Genomic DNA, 23,685 nt, shown 5'->3' on the forward strand with positions numbered 1-23,685 from the left:
GATAAGTATACTTGCAGTGTGTGTGTGTGTAGGACAGAAAGAGAGAGAGAGAGAGAGAATTTGGGTAAAATTACATCTTTCTTCAGGGGTTCTTATATGTGGTCTGATAAGAACCCGCTCTGCTTCCTTGTGCAGAATGGTTGGCCACTCAAATAAGCAATTGTTTAAACTGGTCTGCTGAGTGATTCATAGCCATGCAAATTCAGGTTTAATAATGGGTAGCATTGGTGTGTCTGTGCAGAGCTGGACAACTCTACTTTTGTGTGTAGCAAGAGTTGTACTGCTGTGCTGGTTTCTGTAAATTATACTTGTAATTTCTTCCAAATTTTCAATAACAATAAAATGTTGACTGCACCATGTGACTTAAACAAACCTTCTGCAGTGATTTTAGAGACAGACATCTAAATTTATATTTTACAAGGGACTGCATTTTACTGAGGAGAGTATTTACAAAGTTCCAGCTTTCATCATCACTGTCAACAAAATAATCACACATAATAATACCTCAGTTTAGCCAACATGTTTTTCTTTATCCACTGCCAAATCTTATAATGTCCAATGTCCCTTCTTTCACTTGCATTACACCACTTGATGCATTACACCTGCCTTTCTTACCATCCTTTCCCAAAGCGTGAATCTTCCTTTCCCACTTTCCAACAACTCTTTTCTGTCCATTCTAACTTTGTTTATTTTAATGACCTCCCCCAACCATTTGGCTTTTTTTCAGTCTATTCCTCCAGTTTTCACTTCTCCATCTTTTCACTCCATATACTAACTTGAGCACTTTTAATCTTGCTCTTCTAGATACAAGCCAGCTCTCAGGAACAAAGTTTGCTGTCCTAATCTGCAATAATATGGGAGTTGCATCATTACGTCACAAAATATAAATGCTCAGCTGCCCAAGTTTTAAAAAAATATAATATCACAAAAAGAAAGCAATATTTCTGGGCTTTTACTACATATTTTACTCTTCTATACACCTATGTCTAAGGACACCCTTTGCATTTATTTTTTGGAAAATAATTAAATTAAGTGCCACATACCTACTCACAGCTGGGTAGATCTCTGTCTCTCTGATAATCTGATTACCTCTCAGCTTCTCTCAGCTCTGTCCCACTCCGTTCTCCCTGCGGGTTCACTCCCCCTTACCTCACCCTACCCCCATTTCCCACCCACCCCCAGGGGTCCTACACTTACACTTCCTGAGCCACACCCTCTCTCCCAATTATCCTATCTAATTACTTCCACCAATCTAGTATATATTAACTACAACCCACCTATTTTACTCCTCCCCCTCCTATTACACTTTGTACCTCTTGCCAAACCTCTTAAGTTTTTTTCATTACCTAATCACTGCTCCCACACACAGAACTCTACAAAACCCCTTATATAATGTCTTCTAAAACTAAACCTATCCTTATTAAAATTATACTGCTAATTACTCTCTTATCTATTCTCACCTCTGCCAATCTCTTCACCTCAACTGATAAATTTAACTATGGCTATTTCAACTACTCTCCCAAAACAAACAGGTAGTCACAACCATGCCCTTACCCATTTTCTACTAAATACCGAATCCACGTCCTGCTACCTACTAGCTAAGTATCATCGACTCATATTAAATTCAATAATACAACTGCAAGGAAGTTAAAATACCTAACCATCTTCCTCCACAACCCATTCTCTGCCCTAAAAACTCCCACCTTAACCCAGGCCCAACAAACATCCCAACTCCTACTACACTTTCGACCACTCCCCCCAACATAGCTGCATAAACCTGTCTCTCTAATTCCTTACTTTTAGGTCATCTCAATATCCGCAGTTTAAATAATAAAATTGCTCATCTCCATGCCATCCTTGATACTCACCCCTTTCATATCCTCGGTCTCACAGAAACCTGGTTAAAACCTGTAACTAAAGACAACAAAATAATCCCCCCAGGTTACAATATACTGAGACATGACAGCATAAAACGTAGGGGAGGGGGAGTAGCACAACTATATAAATCCACACTACAGATCACCTCATTAGCTTATAACCCACCTAAAGATAGTAAGGCTGAAGTACTTATCTCCCGACTTCAACTAAACACTTCCAAAGCCCTGTACATTATCTGCATCTACTTACCCCCTGGCAATAATATCACTGCAATAGAAGACATTCTAAACTGGATATCATAGACTTAACAAACCTAACAAAAAAGAGAGCATCTTAGATTGGATACTTATTAACAAACAAAAATAAATATATAAGGTAGGTACTCTTCCTGATGACTTAAGTGATCATATGTTAACTTACATTATAAGACAAAGGAATGACATCCCCAACACCCCTGCGCACAAAATCTCTCAAACCAACAAACACTTTAACCCTGTCTTATTCCAAAATGAACTTAATTCCTGCAACTGGTACCCTCTAAAAACTCTCCCTCTTGAGGAGGCCGTGAAATATTTTACCTCTAAAGTCTTAACTATCCTTGACAAGCATGCTCCCAAATGATCTATCAGAATTAAGTCCAAACCTGCCCCCTGGCTTTCAAAAGAAACTAGACAACTCATATTGCTCAGGAATAAATCATGGGCCAAGTGGAGAGCATCCAAAAATATCTTAAACCATCAAACATTTAGATAGCTAAGAAAAACTACAAAAAAAGCTATACTTACTGACAAAAGATACTACTGTAAACTACAGCAATCTCACCATAACAATCCACAGAAGTTCTGGTCTAGCATTAATAAACTCTTACACCCAGGGCACTCCAGCACACCACCTCCTCTAGGAGCTGAAAACAATACCTCCCTTCACACTGCCAATGCCTTTAACACCTTTTTCACTGACACCATAAACTCTCTAGCCTGTCAACTTTCCACAAACTACTCTAATCTCCCAACCTCTTTACCTGATATCCTCCCCTCATTCCAATTACAACCTGTCGCAACCTCATACATCCAAAAACTTATACAGAAACTTAAGCCATGTACCCTCTCTGCTGACCAACTACCATCTAAATACCTGCAACAAGCAGCTAAAGCAGTTGCTTATCCTGTATCCATATTTATAAACAGAAGTATAAATGAAGGAATTGTCCCGCATATCTGGAAAATCTCCCACATTATCCCTTTACATAAAGGTGGCAAATCCAACGATTATTCCAACTATAGGCCTATTGCTCTCTTATCACCATTAGCAAAAATTATGGAAAAATGCATTCACCAGCAACTAATTACCCACTTTATCCAACATAACAAACTAGCTAACTGTCAGCATGGTTTTAGGCCATTTCACAGTACCACCACAGCCCTCCTATCCTTCACCGACTCCATCAATAAAAACCAAAATAACAACATCCTCTCATCAGCACTCTTTATTGATCTGTCAAAAGCCTTTGACATGGTCAACCACCCCATACTCCTAAAAACTCTTTAATCCCTTGCTCTTGACTCCAAGGCTGTTCTCTGGTTTAAGTCCTACCTTAACAACAGGCAACAAGCAGTCCTCTGGGAGAATAAACTATCTCCCCACCTGCCAGTCTCCCTTGGAGTCCCTCAGGGCTCTATTCTTGGTCCACTTCTATTCTCAGTGTTCATCAACAACCTTCACTTAGAAATCCCTCAAGCTACCTGTATACAATATGCAGATGACTCCACACTCATGTTCTGCCAACTCCATATCTGAACTACAATCCCTAACCCAGACAGTATTTAACTTGTTGAGGAATGGTTCTTAAAACATTGCTTCCTTTTGAATGCAAAAAAAAAAAAAACAAGCTCTTACTCTTCTCACCTAACAGTAAGCCCCCCCAATCAATTTCTCTATCAAGTCAAATAATGGCACCATTATAAACCCTGACTCTACCACCAAACTATTAGGAGTCATAATTGATGACAACCTAACATTTGACAATCATATAAACAACACAATAAAAAGTGTAAATAGAAAATTGGGCTCCCTGTATAAAATAAAACCCTTCTTAACCCCTATAGCCAGAACTACCATTGTCCACTCCCATCTAGTCTCCACTCTTCTCTATGCTTCCCCCATATTTACTAACCTAAAGAAAAATAATCTTACTAAACTAGCTAACACCTATAATAATATTGCCAAATTTGCCACTGGAAACCCCTTTAGAACTCATCATTGTCTGAACCTACAGCAGCTAGACTGGCTTGAACTACAAAACATCTTGCTACTTTCCCAACTTACTTTTGTTCATAAGATTTTCTACCAACCTAACAACACACCAATACTCTCTAACCTTATTACCCCCTATACAAACCTCAATTTCTTACGCTCTTCCACTAAACTCCTAGCTAGCATTAGCAAGTCTAATAACTTGGCAGGTGATTCCTTGTTTTAAAATACTGCTGGTAAACATTGGAACATGTTGCCATCAGATCTAACTGCACTTCCCTCCTTCCCGGCAGCAGAAAGCACCCCTGCGCTACCAGGCTATAACTCATTCCACACCTTTCGGCCTCAGAACTTGGACCAAAGCTCCAAAGGTGGTGGTGTATCCATATTTATAAAGGATGTGCACGCCTCCAGACTGGTAGCCCAACATAACACATCAGAGATACTTCAAGTGTAGCTAACATTGGGTAAGACAGCGATTCAGGTCGTAGCCTGTTATAGGTCCCCAACCATGTCCCAATATTCACATTCCTAAGCACCCTGGAGAATATTTGGGCCCAACCTAACACTCTCATACTGGGCGATTTCAACTACTCCTCCATTAACTGGGAAAACTACTCGTGTACCAATACACTTGCCCAACGTTTCCTGGAATTCATTAATTCCAATTCCCTGGATCAGCTTGTTCTTTCCCCCACTACAGGTAGCAACATCCTTGACCTGGTCATTACTAAAATGGGCGACCGTTACTCTACACCAATAGTCAACTCCTCCCTGGTTAGATCTGACCACAAACTAATCACCTTGGAAATCTACACCCCCCCCCAGCAAAGGTAACCACCATGAAAAACTTCTCCAAAGCTAATGTTGGGCTCCTAAAAACAGAGGTGGCTAACTTCACGGCACCCATGCAAATGGAGAATACTTGCATGACCACTGAATCATACACCAATGCACTGTACGAATACGTACACAAATGCATGGATCTCGCCATACCCAATAGAACCAAGACACTCTCCTCCAAAAAAAGGAAGCCAATCTGGTTGTCCCCTGCCCTAAACAAACTCTACAACAGGAGGAGGAAACTGATGCAGAATAAGGTGAAGTCCCAAGACTGGAAAAACTCCCGTATCAGCCTCAACAAAAAGTTGAGATCCCTCATCAAATCCTCTAAAGCTAGCTATGAAAACAGAACTGCAGCAGATAGTAAACACTACCACAAGGCCTTCTATAGTTATGTAAAATCTTACCCCCCCCCCCAAAGGACCTATCACAATACCAGTAGATTGCCAGGCACCCAGTCTTACTGCTGCATAGGTTAAAACAGCACTGTTCAAGGCCAAGAATACAGCTTCTATGGGACTTGACAATATACCTGGCTGTGTTCTACATGAACTACAGAGTGAACTGGCACCTCACCTGTGTGCCCTATTCAACCACAGCCTCACCTCAGGCTTTGCCCCTACCAAATGGCGCACTGCTACAGTCATCCCTCTTCACAAAGGAGGAGTGACTACAGACCCTGGGAACTATCACCCCATTAGCCTGACAAGTCTGATATGCAAAGCTATGGAACGCATCATCATGAACCTAATAAACAAGGATACAGGGAATCTCCAAACTCTGGATCCCTCACAGTTTGGTTTTGTGAAGGGTAGATCATGCCTGCTCAACTTGGTTGACTTCTTTGAGTCAGTCACCAGAGCTGTAGATGAAGGCAAGTTGGTTCATATAGCCTACCTTGATCTGGCCAAGGCCTTTGATACCATTCCCCACTCAGAAATCATAGAAAAACTCACTTAAGCTAGGCATCAACCCCTATATCACTAGGTGGGCTGCAAACTGTCTCACAAATAGAACCCACAGTGTGAAAGTAGCTGACTCCAAGTCAGACTGATGACCAGTCACAAGTGGAGTCCCACAGGGATCAGTCCTGGGTCCTCTCCTGTTTGGTATCTACTTCTCAGAAGTCCAGGCCAACAAGAAGGGACTCTGGCTGACAAAGTTTGCAGAAGATTGCAAGTTGGAAGCCATTATTAACTCCACAAGTGATGCTGACATCCTACAGAAAGGCCTCACTGAGACCAACAACAGGTGTCAGAATCATGGCCTTAAGCTCAATGCCAAAAAAATATGTCATCATCCCCTTTGGGAAAAACCCAGTTCCCATGAATTACCACATCGATGGTAGTCCTCTGTACACAGAAGGCATTATAAGAGATCTGGGAACACAGGTTGACAGCAACCTCTATTTTGACCACCATATTGCCACTATTGTCAGAAAGTCCTTCTATGTGGCACATATCATTACTAAGGGTTTTGCATCCGGGAAGAAAGAGGTAATTGTCTCCCTCTACTCTTCCCTCATTAGGCCAATCATCGAGTACAATGCCATATTTGGCATATACCTCACTAGACACTTGCAACAACTGGAGAGGCCACAAAAGTACCTCACAAAGAGGATCCTAGGCCTCAAACACTTGTCCTATATGGACAGACTCAAAAAAATTCCAACTATTCCCTGTCTCATTTCGCCTACTTATATTTGATCACTGCTTGATTTACAAAGCCATGTCTGACCCAGCTCTGTTAGAAATGCTACATCTAAAGAAATCCAAATGCCTCTGCACCACACGGTCCAGAGACCTCAACCTCATTACCACAATCAACAGAATGTGCTGGAGGGACAGGTTCATATCCCAGAGACTGTCCATGCTATGGAACAGACTTCCCATACATGTTAAACAGAGCACCTCACTGGCGCTCTTCAAGAGAAATCTTGATGAGTGGATGGAAAACAGAAAATTCACCCCGGGGATCACTCCAGTGGCTCTACTCAATAGACGCACTGGGAACTAAGTTCAGATGGCATGATGCCAGGATAATCCTATGGGCTAGGCTTGTAAAGGCTCCAGGGCCATTAGCCTAGTACACACGTATGAACCTATGACTTCTTTGTTCTAAGCAGTTGCTATGGAAATTATACACAGGTATGCCAACCATAATGCCTTATGTTTTAGATAATCACAGTAGAACCCATATTAGTATACTCAAATACCATGGTTATTTACAGATCAGCTACATCCAAATAAAGTCTCAATAAGATGACCTACCTTCCATGGCTCACCACGACAGCTCATCCTTAACCCCTCAAAAACCAAAGCCACATTTTTTGGCACAGCAAAAAGGCCAGCCAAAGCTTCTTCCAACTGGCTCATTTTAGATCATATAAACAGGTCATTAGAATACACTATTCTTTTTAAATATCTTGACATATAGCTAAATCAAAGAGTAACATTCCAACACCACATCCAGCCAACATACAAAATTCAGCAGCTGTTATTTTGGTCTTTGAAGATATCCCCCAGCCACACAAGCATCCATAGAGCCACTGGATAAGTAATTTTACAATCCCAGTTAGAACACAAGTCTTCTCCATCATTGTCTCTACTTAAATGTTCTGCAAAAAAAAATACAGATAGGATCTGTTATTTCCTTATTCCAACCCTAGAGAATGAACACTAATGCTATGTTAAAAAAAGGCTTTAAGTACAAAGATTTGGGAATTTGTAAAGGACCTAAAGGAAGATCGAACACAAAACTCGTTCCATATCTAGCAAGAAAACTCACCCATCTTAGAAAGCGTGTTTTCTAAGAAAACAATCTCACAATGCTCCCCTTCTGACAAACTCTTTCACCTCAATAAAGCACTCATCACAGCTTTTCATTATTAAGCCTCAAAATCTGGGAATCCACCCCACTGTCCATTTGAGGTTTAACCCTCTTTGCAAAATTCAGGTCTGCATTCAAAACACACCTACAAAATTAGCCACCTACAAAATCAGACAGCTGTAACAAAATTCACCAAGACGTAACATATAGCACACTGACTCAGCCACTGTAATTACTTCACTCAGACCACTCTAAAGCCACAGGTATAATCTCAAATTTCTTTGTACAAACCTCATATGTAACAGAACTCCTCCAAATTCTCTATTACCCTAGCCCAATTACTTATCCCACTTTCACCTACAGTGTCTCCCATCCTATCCCCTGACTCAATCTCTCCTCACTTTATAACCTAATCCAACATCTAGTGTTGGCCTTTCTACTGCTATACTACTGTTTCATATAGGTAGTTCCTCCTGCTTCGTCCATTCCCTAAAATATACACCACACTTAAACACATTTCAATGCTCCTCCAAAGACTGATCTTCACAGAACATTTTCCATTACCTTAACACTGCAAGCTAAATACTGTCCTTCACATCCATATAACATTTTCTACTACCTTCACATTGCAAGCACAGTACTGCTGTTTTCAATTCACAACCCCACCTGTTTATCTCTCAGAGAATTAAACTAAATAGAATTATCACATCACCTAGCTCTCTCTCAGTTAATGGCAACACACCGACTTCTCTACAGGTCACAAATTTCAACAGCCCTTAACAACTTCCTACAACACTACTTTGACAACAGCAATTTAAGCTCTAGAGGAAAATCACTAGTCACTATAACCAAATCATCTAGTACTGTAGATGACTCTCTACATTCAAACGCTGTAGCTAAATTATAGAATCACATTCCATTACCATTACCACTGACATCCATTCGGAATGCAAACTAATTTAAAACAGAACAAAAGCTTCACCTGTCAAATCAATGCATCTGTTCCTGTATATCTCCAGGATAAATGTCCCTGTTATCTTCAGCTTGCCATATCATCAAACCATTTCTCTTCATTCAAAATACTACACCCCACAACTTACAGTCACCAATACCTGAATAGTTTTGCCAGCATCTCCTTGCCATATACATAGTTTTGTGACACTACACACCACCCACTTCTGTATTTCTTATATGATAGCCATAAATATAATCAGCTATAAACTTGCTTTATTTACCACTTCTTAACTATATTAACATTTTCTGTCCTACCTGGTTCCTTCCGTCACCTTTGTTCCTTAGAATTTATAATCACGAGTCACATGATCTATTACCTATTATGCTCAAGGTTCAATATCTACTAATGCATAAATATCTTTTATACTGTAACAGTTTGTCTTTATTTCATATGAATGTAATCTCATTAACAAATAATGCATATTTTAATGTATAGTGCTTAATATCTATTCATATACATTACAAAACGTCTGTTTAAAAACCTTGGAGCTTTTCTCCCCAGGCCACTACTGAAAAGTGGTTAAATCAGTCAGATAAATCCAGTAAACAATGGCAAAAAAAAACTATTTTTATTTTATTTAATCACTGAAGGAAGCCTGCTTCACAAGCCCTCTGCTCCTTCAAGTGAATACTCTCTCACACTGCATCCCCCCAAAACAGATACAACTGCACATTCTTTTCTACATAATATTCAAATACTTTTATAACAATGGTGGACCCTAGAAAACAGGATGCAATATAAATACGCCTCTGGTACACTGAGCAGATATTTTTTTTTACCTAAAAGTTTGATTTACTTACTTCTTTGGTGCATCATCACAAGTTTATCTACATCCTTGGTATATCATTAGAAGCTCTTTTAGATGATGAGTAGTTATTACTTTATTACATACTAAAAGATATTTCATGCATCACTCACCAGACCTCAACATATACCATACATAACTTATTTAGCCTGCGTATACATAAGCCTCTTTAAAACATTCTTAACTTCACTGACAGGTGCAATCAAGTTGACCCCTCAATTTAAAAGATCTAAAATAAAGTTCCACTAAAGAAAATGACTAGTCCTAGGAATGGAGCCTTCAAATGCTACTACACTACATCTGTTGAATTCACCTACCTATAAACAAGGACATAGTCAGATGTACTGTTTGATGCTGTCTTCTTCTTCAACCATTCAGAATCTTGTTTCAGGCTGGCAGTTTCAGGCCTATAGACATCTTTCAGGGCAAAGCCATAAACAAGTTTTCCTGTTTGGGAGATTATGCAAAATTCAGTATTATCATGTAGGTCCAACAAAAACTTGTCTTTACTACTACTAGAAACAACACTATACATCATACTGACTCAATCATGTGATGCAAAGAATTTTACTTTTTGCCAAATGTTTTAAATGACTTCTACTGCATTTCTGACTACACATTCTCGAAGAGTTATTCATTTAACTGCAATTTACCCCAGTTCAGTTGATTCATTCTACAACATGCAGCATTTCACTGATTTTTGTATATCAAGAAGTTTCATAATTTAAAAATACTCAAAAAATTACTTATTTATTGCAATACAGCAAGCCACCCTCCACCCATTTTCTTATATGTACTAACTTGATGGATGCATTACAGTGGGGAAGAAAAGAAAACCCAACTGTATTACACTGCCAACTTGCATAATATAAAGGTCAATGCAGCTTTGCTGAACCAAGATACAGAAATCCTACTAAAGCCGCTCACTCAACCTACACTTGATAAGGAGTGTAAGAGTCTTAAACTGTTACATCAATCGCTCATTGGCCACAAATTGGCCACTCAAGTTTATTTCACAGGGGATATTTCTCTTCAGCACTGTTTTCTAAGACTCTCTGAAGCTCTGGATTAAGTCCTCAAAATGCATGGGGGGGGGGGGGGTGGCTGAAGGGACTTCAGGATCACCTTTCCCTTAAAACAAACTATTACTTAGGCCACAGTACATTCCTCATTCTATAATATGATCCCTAGAATGCCACATATAAAGTATAACTAAGTTAGCAGTTTCACCACTTCTGTGACATTTCTGTGCTATTCAGCACATTCAGTGCACATATGTTGGGTGTACTATTCATCATGATGGATCCATTTTTAGTGGAGCCCATGGGTTTGGAGCGTGTGGTTTACTCCCAAAACAAGTACAAGACAATGAATATAGGAGGAAAAACTGAACTTTGCAAATGATACAGTGAGATTGATGCTACAGTGAAGCAGTCACTAATTACTGTAGTAATAAAACTTGTACTGGAAACAAAAATGTTTTGTTTATATGAGCCTATCTTGGACCCCCCTCCAAAAAAAAAAGAAAACAAAACAAAACAAAAAAAAAAACACTCTGGGACGCCATTATATATGTTACATTTAAAAATCCATCATCTAAAGCCAATGTTCACACCTCCAGGTGGCTATAAAATTATTTACCCAAAATCCAATCTCTCTCATTTAACTCGAGAAATGCTACACAGCACTTACCAATTATCTGTCCTTCTTAGATGACCTCTAAACTTTGAAATCACTACAATTTAATATCCCAATTAGTCCCACACTTACTCCCCCACTGCACAAATCTCTCGAATATCCCAAATTTTACTTCAAAGTGAGCAATTCTCTATCCTTCCATAAACATACTGAAAACATTACTGAAGTGCTACTCCAACTTATGGCAGTGTACAATATTTCTAAATTACTTACACTAGAGGCGTGATGGGCTATTGTTTTTAAGGTTCTAATACCCAGACTCAAATATGCAGTTCCTATCATTGCTCCAATAGCACAGCATAACACCTACTTTCTTCAAATCATAGAAAGTACAATTTTCAGGTTTATCCATTTATCAAATGCCTACACCAATGCACAGCAACAAAAAAGGCTAAATGGCTCCTGATCTCTAACACAGTTACTTAACACTCTTACACTTAAGCTACTTGTGGAAAGATATAGCCCCTCTCTAGAAAAACTATATTTAAATTATTAAGGACAGTTTTATTTGACCATATTTTATTTACAGTTTAGTTACTGGGGTAGAATAAGAAAAAGCATTTCATAAAATGGTCCCTGCACCCAGGAACAGCTTGCCCAATGAGATCAACAATTTGGACAGTATTCTCAATTCACATCAATCTGAAGGAATGTTTTACTAAAGAACATACTTCAAACTGCTTTAAAGACCCAGGCTATCTGCTTTCAACTTATAACTAGTTCACTCCACTCAACATTACTCTTGGACTTTCCCAAGTCATAGAACAGACTCCTGTAGAAATGCACATAGCTGTTATACATCACATTACCAATCTTTAAAGTGCCACCCTCATTCAAAATGTTTCTTGTTTCAAATTCGAGTTTTCTACCCTTTAACAGTTAAGGAAAGACAGATAAACTCTTAACATATACAATTATTTATATGTTTCCCTAAATCTAACATTCTATACTACAGTATAATTTGCATACTATCCAACTAATAGAGCTATTTTACTGTTATTCTAACTGTTATGTTGATTGTATATTTGCACCTCTATTATGTTTTGCATTGCCTTGGCTGAAAAGGGCCCCTCAGCAGCCTACTTCACCCTGTTAACTATCAATAACTAAATTAAATAAATGAGGGACAGCATAATTGTGATAAAAATAATTCATACCAACACATACTATTATAGGTAGTGAGATAAAGGAACATAATAAACAATGGCCCTTACATGTTAACAGCGGTGTCATATGACTGGGTATTAAGTTTTTAAGAAAAATCCTCAGGAAAAAATGAACCTGAATTCATGCAAGGACTTTAAAAGAAGAGTATTCCAGAGTTTGCTAATGTACACACCAGATTTTGAATCATTTTCTACCAGTTTTAGAATATCAGTAAATGGGAGAGTAGATTTCATAATACTTCATTACTGTTCTCACCTGGAGATAGAATGTTGCACAGAGAAGGACTCACTCGGTATAGAGTAATTTTTGAGCAAGACAAAGCTGAAAATGATACAAAGTGCTTAAATTCAAGACTTCCAATTCATGAAAAGTGTGACAATGATGCAAGTGTTTTTTTTTTTTTTTTTTTTGATTCTGACCTATAGCTTCTACAATAAATGTGTTCTAATTCATGCAAAAATGAAAAGTAGTATGTTTCATCAGAAAGGGTGTGGCTATGGACCTCCTTGATGGCTGTACACTGATCTAAAGCTTAATTTAAATTCTCCCATGTGAAAACAGATACTGAGAAAAAATGGACCAGTGAATTTGTAAATCTGGATAAAATTCAGTTGCTGACTAGTAAAAACACTGCCTGGATGCCAGCAAATAATAAATTGGGAGAACCTGAAAGAAAATCAACCAGAAAAGGTGAAGTGGAAAACATTGTTGGGAAGAATCTTGGAACTATTCATCAAAAATGAGTTCAAGCTTCAGCTTTGGTTCAAGAGACAGTTTCCAGTAATTTAAAGGAAAAAAAATGAAATGCACTCACGGGTGATTAAAATAAATGAAACACTAAAGGAATTTACTGAGTCAAATAACAAAAGGTTGGAAAATTAGAAGAAACTTTAACTATCTATTCAGATGAACTGTAAAACATTGGCTCAAATGCAAAAACGGCTGGCTGAGTATGAGGTTTTTCAAGAAGAGCTACTTTAAAAAGTAACAAAGGCAGAAGACAGAGCACATACAGAAAACATGACATTTTCTGTTCTATCACAGAAACTGGAAGGAACAGACTGTATTACTTTTATTAAAGCACAAATAAGCAACTGGACTGGTATTCCACAGAAAGGTTTGTTAATTGAAAGGGCACATTGAGTGTATGCTTCAAACCTGTATATTATTAAATATGCAAACATACCAGCAGAAAGAGTTGACCCTGACAAAACTGTGGCAGAAGGGAAAAGTATTAAAAATTGGAGACAGCAGTGTGTTTGTCGAAATAATTACTCACTGTACACCAGACAGAAAAGAACATTTATCCCAGTAATCAAGGAATGTCAAGAGGCAGGCGTGAGATTCAAGCAGCTGTATTCAGCTGTCTTCAGAGTATTTTCCCTGGAGGATAAAATATACTTTTGATGCACAAGAGACTAAGAAAGAAATAAATTTTATCTAACAAAAAAGTGAGCCAGCAAGTAAAAGGGTACTCCTCATTCTTCTGACAATAAAGCTCAAACATACTTTGCCAGTGAAACCGTTTCTAATGTTTCAAAGGAAATTGCTTGAGAGACAAAAAAAAAAAAAAAAAAAAAAAAAGCACATGACTTGAGTAAAAGAATCAGGAGTACTGTTGATATGAACCAGAATATGAACACTGAAATTAGCGAATAAATTGGAGACTATAAAACATCAATCACATTTGTGAAATATAACTTTGTAGTAAAATGTGGCTGAGAAAATACTGGACTTTTGTTAACTTTGCTAAACCTATGGGTGGACTGTAAAGCATATATCCCACATTATGTCTTTACTGTTTACAAGGACACTAAATGGAAAAAGAAGAAACCAAGCAAATAATTTTGTTCTTTTTAGTATTTGTATAAAAATTTCATAACATAAACTGCATATCATATTGTAAAGCAATTTAGTATGCAATCAGAGGAATTTTACAAGTTTTTTTTCAGTGACTGTTGTACGTGTTAAAGATATTAAAGGAAAAATAAATTTCTCAGTTGTAAGAATGTAGGCTTTACTGTACAAGATAAAAAAGGTAGGACAGTGCCATGTTTAAGTTAATATAATGCTGTGATCTAGGGCTGCTGGGGTGAGGTGGGGGTGTGAAACTGTACTGATTACATTTATGTAGAATTAATATAATAATTTTGCTTGTTTTCACAATGACTGATGTCTAGATTAACAAGCCTGAAAAATATTACAAAAATAATGAAAGCCATGAAAGATGCTAAGTTTCTTTCACATGCAAATATTAGTTTTATTTCTGCTAATGAATGTTCTCAATGAGAAACAATAAGTGTGCAGCTTAAGGCAGTTAGCCAGGGGAATCTGTACATTCTACTCTGCGTGACATTTATGATTCGTTCATGCATCTGCAAATCTGTTATCTTTTTTTCTCACTGCTGACTATTTTTACATGGAGATGAGCTGTCTGCAGGTTAAAGCAATTATTCTTGTGAGTTCCAAGCATTCTTTGCTGATGGATATACAAAATGTAAAGGTACAACGGCAAGCAGTTCTGTGAAAAAGTTTGAAATTATGGAAAGTGAATATGAGACTGTAGCTTCCTGGACAGCCTTAATAATTTAATAGGAAAGCCAGTGCATTTTTTCTTAGGGCTAAAAGGTAATGTTTTCTGAAAGCATGCAAGCTGCTTTTCATATCTGGGAGGGAATAGAGATGAGAAAGAACAGAGAGCAATTGGTGTAGGTGGGAATCGAGGCTACATGTGCATTAGAATGGATAACCTTTATTTCAGATTAGGTTATGCATGCAAGTGCAGCTGTTGATTTGGGGTAATTGTTCTTTTCTGCGGAGTTAAACTCCATTTGCTGAAAATGTATATAGTTTTGTGTTTGTTCTAAGTTAATAAGGGTTGGAGCATTCTGAAAATTGTTTGTTTGAAGGTGGTCACTACAGGAAAAAGTCTTGAAATTGTGGCACGGGTTCAAATGGAGATAAGAAACAACTGCATAAAAACTCAGCCTGCCAAATATTAGTGTGCACCCAAGACAAAAGTTGGAAATGCACATTCAAATGATCTGTCATGCATAACACATGGGAAAAGTAGTTTTTTTATCATAATGGCTACTGTATCTACATATCTTGTAATGTAAATGGCCTTACAGGTATAGACAAAAAGGAAATAGTACTGATTTACATTAAGCAATGTGGAGTGCAAACAGTAATGCAGCAAAAGACACATTTGGAATGAAATGAGCATGCAAATTTGAAAAAAAGGTTTTCAGGATGGATATTAGGCAGGATATTGGGGACGAAGGAAAAGGGGACCAATAATACTGATTGCTACAGTGATAGAAGAGAAAAAAAAAGAATAATGGTAGATTTGTGTCAGTGAGGGGTTATTGGCAAGGGAGGAGGATTATGCTGGTATGCATTTATATTCCACTAAAAATTGCTACTGAAGAGCTTAAGTAATTAGCTTTCAGCAGGGATTATTACTTATAGGTGGGAATTGGAACTTAAATTTCAATAGTGAGGATGTGCCAGGGGGACCTAGAAGGGAAAGCATAACAAAAGAGGGTAGATATCTGAAGAAATTTATGAAAATATTTGGTATTGAAAATGCAAAGTCAGTAATAGGAACTCAGACAGAATTTACAATCTATTCCCCAACATAAAATAAGTGGGCTAGACTGGATAGAAATTATATTTTCACAGGAATAAATACATCTAATTGAAAGCTTCAACACACATTCAATAACTATTTCAGATCATTCAACAACAAAAACTCAGATAAAAATGCAAGGTGGACTTTCCCCACTTACCTTTAAAAAGAAAATACTTTAAGGAATAGGTAGTGGACATTATTCGCAAGTTATAAGGGAACACATAAATTTCTTCAGAAGGGATACAATGAAAATGGAGATTAAAAACAGGTTAGAAATGAGAGAAAAAAGACACAGTCAAGGAGTACCAATAATTATTTACAGGGGCTGACAAAGGTTAAAGTATTACAAAATAAGGGGAATCCAATCTGGCAAAACAAGAACAGCAACTGCAGAGTACAACAAGAAAAAAAGGAAGCATTTGGATAATATGCATGATTTTAGAAAGATTGCTGCTAAGAAACTATTTTTTGACTACAATTCCTGAACACAAAAACTTTTAGCACAACAACTTAGGCAATAGAAAGGGTTGTTGTCAAACATAGGCAGCCTATAACAAGAAAAATACCCAGCGATCCTATAGCGGTATAAGAGATGTTTAGGAAATTTTATGAAAATTTGTACAAAACAGAGGAATGCAGAAACTGAGAAAGAGCACAAATAGAAATATTTGTGGAAGACTTAATTATGTCAAAATTAGAGGAAGATTAGGCTCAAGAACAAATAGTTAAGACAGAGGAGAAAAGATAAATGGTGACATATAATCAATCTGCATGGAAGTCTCCAGGAACAGGTGGTATTCATGATGAAGTTTGGAAGTTGGGGGGAATAAAGTGATAAATATCTGCCAGACTTTAATAGTTTTTAAAAAGAGAGGAATCAACAGCATCTTGGAAGAAAGCTTTAGTGGGTGCATTACCTCTCGAGGATAAAGTTGGTCAAACCCAGCCTCGTGCAGTCCCACTTCAATTTTAAACCATGATTCTAAAAAGTGTATGTCTATAGTAGATAAATGCATGGCAAAGGTGTTGCCAAAAGTGATAGATATATGGATCAATGTGGTTTTCTGGAGGGGAGGCAAAGGAGGCAAACATTTGACAACATTAATAGACTAATGATGGTGAAGATGGAAGCAGAATTTAAGAAAATTCCACTGTTGGGGGGTCTTGATGCAAAGAAAGCATTTGACAGAGTAAGCTGGTATTTTAAAAGTGCAAATGGAAACATTTACATCCATGATACAATAATTTCAATTAGGAGGACATACGAAGGATAACGTTGAATGGTTCCTCTCTGACAGGCTGAGAGAAACCAGGCAGGGTGTCCTCTTTCCCCTTTATTTGCTTTACATTTAGAAACACTGGCAAAGAAAATAATTGACTCGGAATTAGTATAGAAAAGCTGGTTTTGTTTGTACATAATATTTTATACTTAAAAAATCCAGAAAAGGATAACTCAGTGTTGTGGAAGATTTTGAGACAGTTTCAAGACTTCTTGGGATATAAAATGAATGAAGATAAAACAAAGGCTACATTTGTAAATTAAGTACTTGGTCATGAACTGGATCAGTAATTCCTATAACTTGGAGATGTAAGATGAAGTATTTTGGAATATGGATTTAAAAGGCTTCTGCTGTTGCAGTTAAGAATATGTGGGAAGAGACTAAACAAAACACAATACCCAACTTAGAAACAACTGGAAGCTGTTGTTAATGAAATGGATATTAAGATGCAAGAAGTGAAAATATTTTAGTCCCTTTAGTTTTATATACAGGTCAGGCAAGTTTTTATCCACTGGAGAAGTAGTTGTGGACAATAAAGAGTTGAAGGAATTTATCTGGGAGGGAAAGAGGGCAAGAGTTATGTGGGATAGGGTGATCCTCCTAACAGAGCAAGGTGGCTTAGGACTACCTGATATTTTACAGCTGCACAGTTGAAGATCATATACATAACATTATAACACTAGCAGAAGGTTATAATTCAAAATGGAAAGAGATGATGATGAAGTGGGGAGGAGGGTTCAAGGAGGGAGAGAGAAAAGTACAGTTGTGTACACTTACCATAAATGTAGATGTTTGAGTGTATTCACTGTTGCAGTCATTACATTTGGGTAATCTGCTGCATACCAGCGTAATCCAGTCGGCCTGAATTCCAAAGTCTTGGGTCCTGTGTCAGATGCTGTCTCCTCTTCCATGACGTCAGGTCATCAGGGGTATAAAACAAGCAGCCAACGCCACTTTCTTTAGTTTTTCTTGCCCCAGATGTCAGGTGCCCCAAAAAGGTAGCAAAAAAAAAAAAAAAATATATATATATATATATATATATATATATATATATATATATATATACATGCAACAATACAAACTTTACCTTCATCTACAAGCAAATACACCACATAGGTTGTAGAAGATGGTGAAGGAAAGAGAAACTCCAGAAGAAAAGGGGGGTGACGGGCGGGTAACCTGGACTACAACAGTGAATACACTCAAACATCTACATTTATGGTAAGTGTACACAACTGTACTATGTTCTTCATGTTTCACTGTTGCAGTCATTACATTTGGGTAGAATCCCAAAGCTATAGATGGGAGGCTGGAGCTAAACAGCATTAGGGATGGCTATAAGGCCCTGCAGAACTGTAGTGGCAAAGCCTGCCCTGGACTTAGAGTAGAGAGGCAAATGATAATACTTTGTAAAAGTGTGAACAGAACTCCAAGTAGCAGCCTCTAGAATGTCTTTGCTTGGTACTCCTCTGAGAAAGGCTGCTGATGTAGCTGCAGCTCTGGTGGAATGAGACCGAATGCCCTTGGGCACAGGTTTGCCATAGTGTAAGTAGCAGAAACAAATGCAGTGGCTTATCCACTTTGAAATAGTCTGCTTTGAAATAGCCTTTCCTTCTGATACTGCAGCATATGTCACTAGTAACTGCTCAGTTTTTCTTAGAGCTTTAGTCCTGCTCAAGTAGAATCTTAGCTGTCTGTGTATGTCCAATGAATGCAGAATCCTCTCCCCCTTGTTCTACGGATTCGGATAAAAAGTTGGCAGATGAATAGTTTGGTTAAGAGCCACACTGGAAATCACCTTAGGCATAAATTAAGAATTGGTCCTCAGAGACATCCTGTCTGGGTAAAATATGATACAAGGCTCCACAGCCATGAGGGCCTGTAGCTCTGAGACTCTTCTTGCTGAAGTAATTGCTAGGAGCAGAGCTGTTTTCCACGATAAGAACTTTAGATCTGCAGTAGCCGCTGGTTCAAAAGGAGGCAGGATGAGCTTTTCCAACACATAATTGAGGTCCCATGCAGGTATTGGTGATCTTCTGGAAGGCCTTACATTTTTGGCTCCTCTAAGATACTGCTTTAGTAAAGGATGAGAAAAGATTGGTGGCTCTGTATTGTAAAGAGCCGAAATGGCAGAGGCATGGACTTTTATTGATGAGAAAGATAGGCCTTTGTCAAGCATCTCAATCAAGTATTGCAACATCTGAGGAATATTTGGTTCTGCTGTATCAGTTCCTTGTGCTTCATTCAAAGCACAGAATCTCTTCCATTTATCAGCATAAGATTTTCTAGTACTAGGCCTTCTGGCTTCCAAAATGACATCCATCACAGCTTTACTGAGAGATGTTGGTATAACTACATGATCAGCCATGCTGCCAGGTTCAGTGTTTGGAGCGGATTGTGCAGGATCTGATTGTTTTGCTGGGACAGTAATTGAGGTCTTTGAGGTAAGGTCCAAGCTGGGTATTGAGACAAGTTCCTTAGATTTGGGTATCAGTATTGGCGTGGCCAGTCCAGGGCAATTAGTATCATCTTTGGTTTCTCTTGTCTGACTTTTAGTAGGACCTTGGGAAGAAGAGGCAGAGGAGGAAAGGAGTAAACTGATAGGTTTTTCCAACTGAAGGATAGGGCGTCCACTTTCCATGCTTGTCTGTGATAAGTCCTTGTGCAGAATCCTTTCAATTGATAATTTTGAGGAGAGGCAAATAGATCTATGTCCAGGCTCCCCCATTTCTTTGTTATCATGCTGAAGACTTGTGGATCTAGTTTCCACTCGTGAGGGTCCATAAGATTTCTGCTTAAGTCATCTGCCAGAGTATTTTGTTTTCCTGGCAGGAATTGAGCTTGTAAATGTACTTGGTAAGTCAAAGCTGTGTCCCACAGTGCCATGGCTAGTCTGCAAAGGGGGTATGAATGCGTGCCCCCCTGCTTGTTTATATACCACATAACCGTGGTGTTGTCCATCTTTATCAGTAGTTGTCCTGGATGAAGTAAGTCCTTGAAGGCTGTCAGGGCATTTTGAACAGCTAACATCTCATTTTGGTTGATATGCAGATGCATTTGTTTTGGGGTCCATATGCCCTGAATGCATTTTCCCGTCAAGTGTGCCCTCCATGCATAATCTGATGCGTCTGTTGTTAAGGTTTGGCTGGCAGGGGGTAGAGTGAATGGCCATCCCATGTTTTGGTGACATGCCTTTGCCCACCATAGGAACTGCTGTTGTAGGCAGGGAATGAGAGGAATCATTGTTTCCAGACTGTGACAATGTTGACTCCATAAACTGTTTAGGTACCATTGAAGTTTCCTCATATGCAGTCTTGCATATGGAATCAGTAGAATGCAGGATACCATGAACCCCAAAGCCTGCAGAATTTGTCTTGCAGATAACTGTTTTTTGTTGCCATCAGTTTGAAGTAAGTAGTCAGTTGCCTTTGCTTGTCTGACGTGAGGAAAGCCATCTGGGCAGTTGTATTCAAGCTTGCACCCAGGAATGTTATCTTTTGAAAGTGTACCAGTTGTGATTTATTTTCGTTTATTGTGTACCCTAGGCATGTTAGAAGCCTTTTCATAAATGCCAGGTGCTGAAGAAGAATGTCCTTGTTCTCTGCTTGAATGAGACAGTCGTCCGAGTAAGGATATATTTGTATAATTCTTTCCAAAGGGCAGTACAGAGAATTGGTAATGCATTAAGCCAGCCTTGAAACAGAGGTATCTTCTGCACGAGTCCCTTATTGGGACATGCAGGTATGCCTCTTTTAGGTCTAATGTCACCAGCCAAGCATTCTTGCCCAGCATGGGCAGAAGCTGCTACAAAGTTAGCATTTTGAATTTTGGAATGTCCAGGAAGGTGTTCAAAATTGATAAATCCAGTATTGGCCTCCAGGCCATGTCCTTTCTCGGTACCAAAAACAGTCATGAGTAAAAACCTTGTCTTTTTTCCTGTTCTGGTACTGGCTGAATAGCCCCCATATCCATGAGGGACGTAACCTGCTCATTGATTTTTTTGGCAGATCCGGCCAACCTTTTGCCATTGGCAGAGTATGGAAATGGAATCTGTATCCCTGTTATACTATGTTTAGCACCCACTTGTCCTGGGTTATTAACTGCCAATTTTTAGCAAAAAGTGCTAACTTTCCCCCTACGGGTGCTGCCAAAAGGTAAGTGCTTGGTGATGGCAGAGGGAAGTCATTGGGACTGTTTTTTTGTAGGGTTGCGCTTTATCTCCTCCAGATTTGGAGGTAGAAGCACCTCATTGCTTTGACCTGTAAGAATCTTGTGCCTGGTATCTAGAACCTTTAGGGCATCTGGATTTGCCCCTTTGAGCTCTGTCGGACACATGAAAGGACCAATGTTTTGTAGGCCAGTGTCTACTGAATCTTGGTGGCTGCACTTATAAGAAGTCTTTTACAGTTTGCATAGACTTAGCTTTGTCTTCTATTTTCTTTAAAACCTCTTCTGCCTTAATACCAAACAGAGTATCATGCTGTAAAAGTGCATCCAGTAATTTAGCTTTAACGTGATCAGGCAAATGTTGCTCTTTTAGCCAGGCATGCCTCCTAATCATAGATCCAGTAACTGCGGCCCTGCAGGAGGCCTCTAAGGAATCAAAACCACACTGCAAAGTATGCTTTTCAACTTGTTCAGCTACATGCAATAAGTCCTGCAATTCTTTATTTTCTGCACATTCAGAAATCAACATCATTTTCTGTTTCAGCAATCCCATAACATGTTGTTGATACTTGAGCATATGAAACTGGCAGTTTAGGGCCCTAACTGTCAAGGTAGCAGATGTATAAAAGTACAGTTTTGTACCTACCATAAATGTAGATGTTCGAGTGTTCACCCTGCTGCAGTCATCACACTAGGGTTATCCTGTCGTCAGGTGGTCCTGCAGTCGGCCGGAATTCCAAAGTCTTGGTCCAGCGTCAGTTGCTGTCACTTCTTCCCGGACGTCAGTGTATATAATGCAACCAACACCATTTTCTTCAGTTTTTCTTGCCCTAGATGTCAGGTGCCCCCAAAAAGGTGGTCAGTAATTAGTACCAAATTAAGTAAATTTTTCCCAAACACAAAATCCCTCCAGCTATAAGCAAATACATCAGGAAGGTATTGTAGAGATTTAGCCAGTTATATCAGAGGGGATGGAGGGAGGGTAACCTGGACTGCAGCAGGGTGAACACTCGAACATCTACATTTATGGTAGGTACAAAACTGTACTATGTTCATCGTGTTACCCTGCTGCAGTCATCACACTTGGGTTGAATCCCAAAGCTAAGGATGGGTGGAGGAATCATAGAGGGTTAGAGGAGGCTGGAAGGCCCTGCAAAACTGCAGTGGCGAAGCCCACCCTAGTCTTAGAGTAAAGTGGTAAGTGATAATGTTTGGTAAAGGTGTGTACTGAACTCCAAGTTGCAGCTTCCAAAATCTCCTTGGTTGGAACCCCCCTGAGAAAGGCTGTAGATGTAGCTGTTGCCCTGGTAGAGTGGGGCCTAATGGTAGCAGGAACTGGTTTTCCATGATGGGTATAGCAGAAACGTATGCAATGTCCTATCCATTTGGAAATGGTTTGTTTTGATATAGACTTCCTTTGTGAAGCTGTAGCATAGGATACAAAGAGCTGGTCAGATTTTCTGAAAGCCTTAGTTTTGTCCAAGTAGTAACGAAGTTGCCTGTGAATGTCCAAGGAATGCAGGAGTCTCTCACCTTTGTTCTGTGGTTTTGGGAAGAAGGTGGGTAAGTGGATGGTTTGATTTAAAGCCACACTGGAAACCACCTTAGGCATAAAGGAAGGATTAGTTCAAAGAGAAACTCTGTCTTGATGAAAAATGAGGAAAGGTTCCACTTCCATTAGTGCCTGCAGCTCTTCTAGCTGAAGTTATTGCTAGCAGCAGGGCAGTCTTCCATGACAGGAACTGAAGATCTGTAGAGAAAGCTGGTTCAAAGGGAGGTAGCGTTAGTTTTTCCAGAACAAAATTGAGGTCCCATGTTGGTGTAGGTGCTCTCCTGGGGGGACCTAAAGTTTTTTGCCCCTCTGATGAACTGCCTTAGAATTGGATGCGAAAATAAGGGTGGACCCGTGTTGTAGTGGGCTGAAATAGCTGAAGCATGGATTTTAATGGAGGAGAAAGAAAGTCCTTTGTGCAATATCTCAGTTAAATACTGTAGAATGTGAGACATGTGAGGGTGAATTGTGTCTTGGCCTTTAGTTTGGTTCCAGGCACAAAACCTTTTCCATTTGTCCGAATAAGCCTTCCTGGTGCTTGGCCTCCTAGCTTCCAGAATAACA

At 39.0% G+C, this 23,685-nt stretch overlaps 1 protein-coding gene across 1 annotated transcript in view; it reads right to left on the minus strand.

Annotated features, from left to right (window-relative positions):
* Window positions 1-23,685, minus strand: part of FAM234A (family with sequence similarity 234 member A) — a gene marked incomplete at its 5' end in the record, with an annotated part of 537,904 nt that overhangs the window by 193,631 nt on the left and 320,588 nt on the right. The window contains 1 exon segment of the mRNA XM_044089425.1: window positions 9,941-10,070. Coding sequence (XP_043945360.1) covers window positions 9,941-10,070 — 130 coding nt within the window.

Source organism: Protopterus annectens, chromosome 12.part0 (genome assembly GCF_019279795.1).
Source record: "Protopterus annectens isolate FY-2018-M chromosome 12.part0, PAN1.0, whole genome shotgun sequence".
Classification (NCBI taxonomy): Eukaryota; Metazoa; Chordata; order Ceratodontiformes; family Protopteridae; genus Protopterus; species Protopterus annectens.